Source organism: Silurus aristotelis (assembly GCF_946808225.1).
Source record: "Silurus aristotelis genome assembly, chromosome: 9".
Classification (NCBI taxonomy): domain Eukaryota; kingdom Metazoa; phylum Chordata; class Actinopteri; order Siluriformes; family Siluridae; genus Silurus; species Silurus aristotelis.
Genome location: NC_139582.1, coordinates 27,738,427 through 27,748,977, shown reverse-complemented (window position 1 = coordinate 27,748,977; position 10,551 = coordinate 27,738,427). Strand labels below are relative to the sequence as shown.

The 10,551-nt window shown below is 41.1% G+C and overlaps 1 protein-coding gene across 2 annotated transcripts in view; it reads left to right on the top strand.

Moving 5' to 3' along the window:
* Positions 1-6,176: 6,176 nt before the first annotated feature.
* Positions 6,177-10,551, top strand: part of tmem163b (transmembrane protein 163b) — a 47,740-nt gene continuing 43,365 nt past the window's right edge. The window contains exon 1 of one of the 2 annotated variants that reach the window (XM_083550729.1): positions 6,177-7,020. In XM_083550729.1, the coding sequence (XP_083406855.1) occupies positions 6,846-7,020 (175 nt within the window). In that variant the 5' untranslated portion in view covers positions 6,177-6,845. The remainder of the gene's footprint in view (positions 7,021-10,551) is intronic. The other variant, XM_083550728.1, reaches the window with a different exon arrangement.

The window sequence follows — 10,551 nt, the reverse complement described above, 5'->3', positions numbered from 1 at the left end:
AAGGCGATCCTGGTAATATTATTCACGTGAGCCTCAAAGGAAAGACTCGAGTCAATAATCACACCAAGGTCTTTGACAGCCGTACACGCTGAAACAGAAACACCATCCAGAGATGTTAGGTGGTAGTGGTAGCACACACCAAGCATCCATGCTCACTAGAACTGAGGAGATTTCATCATGTCAGAAATTTCTACACATGTACTGTATTGACAAAGAAATACATTATTGATAAAATAATAAAATACTGTAATAACAATAAAGATAAATTAAGTACTGTACTGTAAACATAATTTAACACTTACCCATGTGGTAGTGGTTAATTGCGAGTGTGAGATGGTGGTGGATGGTGAGAGGGGAAGGAAGGAAGTTAGATTCTGAAAGGAGAATCTCCTTCTCTTGATCACCTTCTCGAGACCGAGCGACACGAGATCAACTAAGCGACTAATGGTACCCTCGGCCGAATGCGGGGAACCGGCAGCGTGGGTTTGCTAGTGCCTTCGAAATTTGCTCGCAAAATTGGGTAATATTTTGCGAGTAAGGTCGCTTGTATCTTTGTTTGCTCGTACTATTAGTTGCTCATACAATAGGGTTTTACTGTACTACATCCACTACCACTTCATCTACCACTACTACATTCACTACCACTTTATTTACCACTTTATCTACCACTACTACATCCACCACCACTTTATTTACCACTTTATCTACCACTACTACATCCACCACCACTTTATTTACCACTTTATCTACCACTACTACATCCACCACCACTTTATTTACCACTTTATCTACCACTACTACATCCACTACCACTTTATCTACCACTACTACATCCACTACCACTTTTTCTACCACTACTACATCCACCACCACTTTGTTTACCACTTTATCTACCACTACTACATCCATTTCCACTACTACATCCCCTACCACTATATCTACCACTACCACTTCATCTACCACTACTACATCCACCACCACTTTATTTACCACTTTATCTACCACTACTACACCCACTACCACTTCATCTACCACTACTGCTTCATCTACCACTACTACATCCACTACCACTTCATCTACCACTACCACTTCATCCACCACTACCACATCCACTACCACTTCATCTACCACTACCACTTCATCTACCACTACTACATCCACTACCACTTCATCTACCACTACCACTTTATCTACCACTACCACTTCATCTACCACTACTACATCCACTACCACTTCATCTACCACTACCACTTTATCTACCACTACCACATCCACTACCACTTCATCTTCCACTACCACTTCATCTACCACTACTACATTCACTACCACTTCATCTACCACTACTACATCCACTACCACTTCATCTACCACTACCACTTCATCTACCACTACCACATCCACTACTGCTTCATCTACCACTACTACATCCACTACCACTTCATCTACCACTACCACTTCATCTACCACTACCACATCCACTACCACTTTATCTACCACTACCACTTCATCTACCACTACTACATCCACTACCACTACTACTTCATCTACCACTATCACTTCATCTACCACTACCACATCCACTACTGCTTCATCTACCACTACTACATCCACTACCACTTCATCTACCACTACCACTTCATCTACCACTACTACATTCACTACCAATTCATCTACCACTACCACTTTATCTACCACTACCACTTTATCTACCACTACCACTTCATCTACCACTACTACATCCACTACCACTACCACTTCATCTACCACTACCACATCCACTACCACTTCATCTACCACTACTACATCCACTACCACTTCATCTACTACTACTACATTCACTACCACTCCATCTACCACTACCACATCCACTACCACTTCATCTACCACTACCACTTCATCTACCACTACTACATCCACTACCACTTCATCTACCACTACTACATCCACTACCACTTCAGCCACTACCACTTCATCTACCACTTACACGTTCACTTTTGTTATTCCTAGCTCCAAGCAACTTGTTCATAAGATTATAAAGTTCTTGAATCTTATTTGACTGTGTGGTAAATCAACATTTGGTTGGATTTGACAATGAGCAGTTCACCATTTTTTTTTTCATATGACATGTCAAATATAGTAAAAGAAAGTGTGAAAGAGTCCCTTTATTGTACTCCCCAAAGAGTGGTGGACGAAGTACACAAACCCTGTACTTGAGTTAAAGTAGCGGTACAGTAGGTAAAATATTAATCTAGTTAAAGTAATGCTCTAAAATAAAAAAAATTGAATGATATTAATGAGTCAAACTCTGATTGATATTTAATAAAATGATCATGAGCCCAAAAACTTCTTTTCAAGTACTTCAAAATTATCACACAAATACGGGTGTTGTGTTTGATTCAGGAGTTTTTTACATAATTTTTTCCATTTAAAATGTTCTGCTTGCCACTTAACTGTATGTTGGTGATAAGTAGATACCACTAACCCTGATTGGTTGCTTGCTGCCATGATTGACCAGTTAGGTTTTTATCCGCCAATACATAAAAAGGAACGACTGATTTCTTAAAATGTAGTTGAGTAAAAAGTCAGATATTTGACTTGAAATGTAGCGAAGTTAAAGTAAAAGTCTCTTGTCTTTAGACATGTCTTTGTACACTTACCATTAGAAGTTCAGGGGCATCAAACCTGTTCCAGAATAACAAACAAATTAAAAACAATGCATTTACATTCATGGCATTTGCCAGATGTTGTTATCGAGAGCGACATACAGTACAATTAACTCGTTTATACAAACCGAGCCCTCGAGGGTTAAAGCTCAAGGGCTCGGCACTGGCAGCTTGGTGGTGCTGGGATTTCAACTCCCGCCCTTCTGATCAGTCCCACATCGTAACCACTTAGCTACCACCTCCTTTTGCAAGCATCTTGAAGAGATGGTTCACAAGAGTTGGCTTTGGAACTCAAAAAGCCCTCAACTCAAATCAATTTTCACTTGATATGAGTGCCAGATCCAACAGCCATGTTCCAAAAACTAGAGGAATTTCATCCAAGAGAATCGGAGGTCGTTGGAGCAAGAAAGGAAGGGATGGTACTGGGGGGCATCTCCGCATTAATCCCATGAATTTGGAAAGTGATGTTCAGCAAGCAATTATTGATATCATGGTCAGATGTCCAATTCCTTTTTATAAAGTATGGATACAGATGAAGAATACACATTCATAATCTGACTCCTAGCCAACATCCACTCTCACCAGGGGCCAGACCCATAGACCCTGACCGCCTCATCTTAACATGTAGGCAGGTCTTCAGAGACAGCGGATGGGTCATCTTGCCCAGCCCCTACATTGCCGTGGAGTCTATCAATGCAGACAAAAACAAGTCCAAGTAAAGATTACAATGTCTGCCCTATACAGAACTTTTAATGGGGGAGCCCCTTTTACAAACATTGTTTCTGCCCAACTCTGGACTTTTCTTTGCTCATTCCAGGGTGTTTTTTTTTTTCACAATTCCGAAAACTCATGGAAGAGGAAAGATTTAGAACAATCCCGCTGTCTGTTTTAACCCACTCGAGGACGGCCCTTGGGACCACGACTCCATGCGATTGTAATGAAAGGTTCTTCGAATAGCTTACTAAAGGTTTTCTCTCGCTGAACTGAATGCATCGATAAGTTTCACAGCATAAGATCGGTTCTCTGGCTTGTTTTTCCTCAGACGACCCCCTAGTAGATTTACGGTCTGTGCGATGCGGAGAGCTTTTTAACGAATGCTGCTTTTTACGTGATTATCGATTAAGCAAAGCGGGATCCGGCCCGTGAGCGATCCGACATCCGCGCCTGACGATCGATTTCGTTTCGGCTCCTGCCAGCTGGTGACGAGCTCAGCGGTTCTCGATCGGAAGGTTGTCAGATTCAATCTGAGGACTGTCAGAAAGCTACTCGGGAACTCCTCGGGCCAAGTGGAGAACTGTAGGGATGATTGGCTCAAACTAGAGCTGTTACATAAGAAAAAATAAAATACAAAAACGCTTATCTCAGTCCATTTCCAGTGGAGACGAAGGCTGACCCCTTGACGGATGTCAGAAATGTCAATATTCTGAGACAAATGGAGAAAAACATGAACAAAACTGCTTTTGGAAGCTATTGGGAGCTGATGTTCTTAGTTCGCAGCACCTTTTGTATTACATTTATTTTTTTTAATTATGCATAATTTTATATATGTGTATCGATTCTTTTTCTCTTGTCTTCTGAAGCAGTCTCCGGTGAAAGAATTTCCTTCGGGATTGATCGAGTTCTATCTTAACCTATGATCTTATCTTCCAACAATTCCACAAAGGCTGAAAAAAGTAAGTGGGAATATTTTCCTGGGTAGCATTGATTATTATAGTTTGATATCTCTCAAATCTCAATAACAGTCCACCCAATGTGAGGCGAAGCAAATAAAAACCCTATCATTCTGGCTAAATTCATTTTATTGACACCAAACCAGTGAATGCAGAGATTCAGATCCAGAAGTTTGTTACTAAGCCTTTTGTTGGTTCTCAGTTGCTGATCTCTAGGTTGCTATTTTAGTGTTGAGACACAAGATGGAAGCACAATGACGCTTATTTGGGTTCCCGGCACAGTTTTCTTAACTTTGCCTAATGCCCTATTCCTGGAGATCGCACTGTAGGAAGGATTGATGAATCAGAGAGAAATGTGTAGAATGTGTAGGAGCTAAGGGTAGACCAGGACCAGAGCTTGGAACCTGAGCTTTAATGACCAGGACTTGCAGCATATGTGCGTATCTCATTCAACAATTATTCTTCATTTGCTATCATCATAACCTCCACTCTTCTGGGAAGATGTTCCACTAGATTTTGCCGGGTGCTCATGGAGATTTGTGCGCATTCAGATCCAATATTTGGTCCATGTAATGTAGCCAAAAGGGGCTTCCCCCAGTCCTATTTGCAGGTGGAGTGGGAAACCTACAAGGACTCTCAATCTGATCTTACAAAAGAACACATAAGGAGTGTTGACACAAGCTAAACAGAAGCACATGCTACACCGGCGTACTGTCTGGAACAGCTCTCGTGTTCATATCGGATATGATGAATAAAGAAAAAACCTATTCTGCTCTTTAAACTGTTCAGAGTTCAGAAGAGCCATTCACTATTTCACTTTTAAATGCCTCCTGCTTCCTGAGTCTACAGACATGTTGAGGTTCACCTTTAAGGAGTCATTTAATGAACTGCATTTGGAGTTAATAAAGAACAGAGAGCCCTCAGGATGGTGACAGTAATTCATTTATAAACACCATTTTAGATCAATTATTGCATTGCATAACATTGTGATCATTCATTCATTCATTCATTCAATCAGTCAATCAGTCAATAAGCTATTTATTTATTCATCTATTTGTAGACCACGTTATTAAATCTCACCCTTTTCCTGATATCTATTTGTTCATTCATGTATTCATCCATTCATTCATCCATCCCTTCATTGATTCATTCATTTTTAGACCACATTGTTGGATGCGATAGTTTTTCTAATATTCATTCATTCATTCATTCATTCAATAAGCTATTTATTTATTCGTCTATTTGTAGACCACGTTATTAAATCTCACTCTTTTCCTGATATCCATTTGTTTATTCATGTATTCATCCATTCTTTCGTTTGTTCATTTGTTCATTCACTCAGCCAATCATTTAGTTTTTCTGCCATTCATTCATTCATTCATTCATTTATTTGCTTACTCAGACATTTTTAGATATTCATTTATACATTTATTCATTTTTTTTTTTTTATAAATCAATGCAGCCACTCATTTATCCATTAATTTATTTGGTCAACCAGCCAATCATTTTAAATAAATAGCTGAATAGCTGAACAAATAAATGTTTGTTTGTTTGATAGTTTTTTTGTTGATTCTAGACAACATTTTTATTTGGGTGTTTTGACCATCAATGTGCATTCACTTATTTTGCTCAGACGGTCAACTGGTCATTTCAAGATTCAGTGGTTTTTATGATATCCATCCATCCATCTTACATCCATCCATCCATCCATCCATCCATTTATCATCCATCCATCCATACATCAATTTATCCATCCATCAATCCATCCATTCATCATTCATCAATTCATCCATCCATCTGTTTATTCATCCAGTCAATCATTTTAAGACCACATTGTTAGATGCATTGTTTTTTTCCCCCCTGATATTCATTCGTGCATCCAATCACATTTTACATCAGATTTTTCCGATTTTCTATCAGCATTATATATTTTCTCATTCCCGCATGTCAGAAGCTCGATGTATAACTAATTCGATAAAACACAGACCAGGTTTTACTCCGCGGAAAAGTGTTTTCCCTCTGACAGTGTAATAAAGTGTGATCAGCACAGTGAAGTTGCGCGCGTGGCTCTCGGGTTTCCGTGTTAGAGAGAAAGAGAGTGAGAGAGAGAGAGAGAGAGAGAGAAAGGGAGGTGCGCACAGTGCGCGCGAGCTGTGGATGCAGGAAGGACTCGGGTCTGCGCGCGCTCTAATCCACACACACACGCGCGCGCACACACACATTTTCGGAAGTCTGGTCTTTTTTTTAATTAGAGCGCGCGTGCCGCAATCCTGCAGCTCCACTTAACGCGTGCGTGTGGCGCGTGCGCCAGGTGTGGAATCAGGGGGAGCGCGTAAGGGACAGTGCGCTCGTGTGTGTGTGTGTGTGTTTGTTTGCGCTGGGAGAGGGGGACTCTGGGCTGAAGGTGGGTCTGAGCCTCGTGTCTCGTCGCCCAACGTCGCGTGCAGGTGCGACGTTCCTAACGTTCCGTGGGGCTTCGAGAGCGCGCGCGCGCGCCCACCACACAGACGCCATGGCGGAGGAGCCGCAGCTCCAGCAGCCAAAGTGTGTGAGGGGACAGAGGGAGGAAGATAAAGAGCCCGAGCAGGAGGGAGAGGGGGAAGGAAATAGAGAAGGAGAGAAAGAGGGATCCGGAGAGACTTTCACCATGGAGCAGGAGATGAAGATCAGCGACGTGGAGGATAAAGGTGCGAGCACTTTCTCTCTCTCTCTCTCTCTCTCTCTCTCTCTCTCTCTCTCTCTCTCTCTCTCTCTCACACACACACACACACACACACACCGCAGGTGTTGATGCTTTGCTGACACTTTTTTTTTTATTTTTTTTTTTACTTTTATATCTGTACTGTTCCAAATTGTGTGTGTGCGCACGTGCGTATGTGTTAATGCAGAGCTGACACTTTTATGTTCTACTAATACTTTGACATCAGTACTGATTCTGTAATGTAGAGTGTGTGTGTGTGTGTGTGTGTGTGTGTGTGTGTGTGTGTGTGTGTGTGTGTGTGTTTCACCAACACTGTAAAGCAAATAGAGTAAATGTATACACCCGCGGGCTCAAATTCAGGTACGAAATGCAAACATTTAGCTGAGTATAACAGAGCGTAATAAAGTGTGATTATAGTACAGTATAGTGTAGTCACAGTGTACAGTAGTGTAGTGTGGAATAGTACAGTGATGAAGCATAGAGTGGTTTAGTGTAGTCTGATTTAGTATTATGTTGTAGTATTTAGGAGTATAGTATGGTGTAGTATAATACAGTATGGTTTAAAATGGTGTAGAGTGGTGTAGTGTAGAGAGGTATATTATGGTGTAGTATGGTGTAGTATGGTGTAGTGTAGAGAGGTATAGTATGGTGTAGTGTAGTGTGGTGTAGTGTAGCGAGGTACAGTATGGTGTAGTGTAAAAAAGTATAGTATGGTGTAGTGTAGTGTAGAGAGGTACAGTATGGTGTCATGTAGAGAGGTATAGTATGGTGTAGTGTAGAGAGGTACAGTATGGTGTAGTGTAGTGAGGTATAGTACGGTGTAGTATGGTGTAGTGTAGTGAGGTATAGTAATGTATAGTATGGTGTAGTTTAGAGAGGTACAGTATGGTGTAGTGTAGTGTAGAGAGGTACAGTATGGTGTAGTGTAGAGAGGTATAGTATGGTGTAGTGTAGTGTAGTGTAGTGTAGAGGTACAGTATGGTGTAGTATGGTGTAGTGTAGAGATATATAGTGTAGTGTAGTGTAGTGTAGAGAGGTATAGTATGGTGTAGTATGGTGTAGTGTAGAGAGGTATAGTATGGTGTAGTGTATTGTGGTGTAGTGTAGCGAGGTACAGTATGGTGTAGTGTAGAAAAGTATAGTATGGTGTAGTGTAGTGGAGAGAGGTACAGTATGGTGTCATGTAGAGAGGTATAGTATGGTGTACTGTAGAGAGGTGTAGTATGGTGTAGTGTAGTGAGGTATAGTACGGTGTAGTATGGTGTAGTGTAGTGAGGTATAGTAATGTATAGTATGGTGTAGTGTAGAGAGGTACAGTATGGTGTAGTGTAGAGAGGTATAGTATGGTGTGGTGTAGTGTGGTGTAGTGTAGCGAGGTACAGTATGGTGTAGAAAGGTATAGTATGGTGTAGTGTAGAGAGGTATAGTATGGTGTAGTGTAGTGTAGTGTAGTGTAGAGAGGTACAGTATGGTGTAGTGTAGAAAGGTATTGTATCGTGTAGAATGGTGTAGTGTAGAGAGGTACAGTAGGGTGTAGTGTAGTGGAGAGGTACAGTATGTTGTAGTGTAGAAAGGTATAGTATCGTGTAGAACGGTGTAGTGGAGAGAGTTACAGTATGGTGAAGTGTAGTGGTACTGTATGGTGTTGTATGGTGTAGTGTAGAGATATATGGTATGGTGTAGTGTAGTGTAGAGAGCTATAGTATGGTATAGTATGGTGTAGTGTAGAGAGGTACGGTATGGTGTAGTGTAGTGTAGAGGTACAGTATGGTGTAGTATGGTGTAGTATGGTGTAGTGTAGAGATATATGGTATAGTGTAGTGTAGTGTAGAGAGGTATAGTATGGTGTAGTATGGTGTAGTGTAGAGAGGTATAGTATGGTGTGGTGTAGTGTGGTGTAGTGTAGCGAGGTACAGTATGGTGTAGTGTACAAAAGTATAGTATGGTGTAGTGTAGTGTAGCGAGGTACAGTATGGTGTCATGTAGAGAGGTATAGTATGGTGTAGTGTAGAGAGGTACAGTATGGTGTAGTGTAGTGAGGTATAGTACGGTGTAGTATGGTGTAGTGTAGTGAGGTATAGTAATGTATAGTATGGTGTAGTGTAGTGTAGAGAGGTACAGTATGGTGTAGTGTAGAGAGGTATAGTATGGTGTGGTGTAGTGTGGTGTAGTGTAGCGAGGTACAGTATAGTGTAGTGTAGAAAGGTATAGTATAGTGTAGTATGGTGTAGTGTAGAGAGGTATAGTATGGTGTGGTGTAGTGTGGTGTAGTGTAGCGAGGTACAGTATGGTGTAGTGTAGAAAGGTATAGTATGATGTAGTATGGTGTAGTGTAGAGAGGTACAGTATGGTTTAGTGTAGTGGAGAGGTACAGTATGGTGTAGTATGGTGTAGTGTAGAGATATATGGTATAGTGTAGTGTAGTGTAGAGAGGTATAGTATGGTGTAGTATGGTGTAGTGTAGCGAGGTACAGTATGGTGTAGTGTAGAAAAGTATAGTATGGTGTAGTGTAGTGTAGAGAGGTACAGTATGGTGTCATGTAGAGAGGTATAGTATGGTGTAGTGTAGTGAGGTATAGTAATGTATAGTATGGTGTAGTGTAGTGTAGAGAGGTACAGTATGGTATAGTATAGAGAGGTATAGAATGGTGTGGTGTAGTGTGGTGTAGTGTAGCGAGGTACAGTATGGTGTAGTGTAGAAAGGTATAGTATGGTGTAGTATGGTGTAGTGTAGAGAGGTATAGTATGGTGTAGTGTAGTGTAGAGAGGTACAGTATGGTGTAGTGTAGAGAGGTATAGTATGGTGTAGTGTAGTGTAGTGTAGTGTAGTGTAGAGAGGTACAGTATGGTGTAGTGTAGAAAGGTATTGTATCGTGTAGAATGGTGTAGTGTAGAGAGGTACAGTAGGGTGTAGTGTAGTGTAGTGGAGAGGTACAGTATGGTGTAGTGTAGAAAGGTATAGTATCGTGTAGAACGGTGTAGTGGAGAGAGGTACAGTATGGTGTAGTGTAGTGTAGTGGAGAGGTACAGTATGGTGTTGTATGGTGTAGTGTAGAGATATATGGTATGGTGTAGTGTAGTGTAGAGAGCTATAGTATGGTGTAGTGTAGTGTAGTGTAGAGGTACAGTATAGTGTAGTATGGTGTAGTGTAGAGATATATGGTATGGTGTAGTGTAGTGTAGTGTAGTGTAGAGAGCTATAGTATGGTATAGTATGGTGTAGTGTAGAGAGGTACGGTATGGTGTAGTGTAGTGTAGTGTAGAGGTACAGTATGGTGTAGTATGGTGTAGTGTAGAGATATATGGTATAGTGTAGTGTAGTGTAGAGAGGTATAGTATGGTATAGTATGGTGTAGTGTAGAGAGGTATAGTATTGTGTAGAATGGTGTAGTGTAGAGTAGTACGGTATGGTGTAGTGTAGTGTAGAGAGGTACAGTATGGTGTATGGTGTAGTGTAGAAAGGTAGAGTATGGTGTAGTATGGTGTAGTGTAGTGTAGAGGGGTTCAGTATGATGTA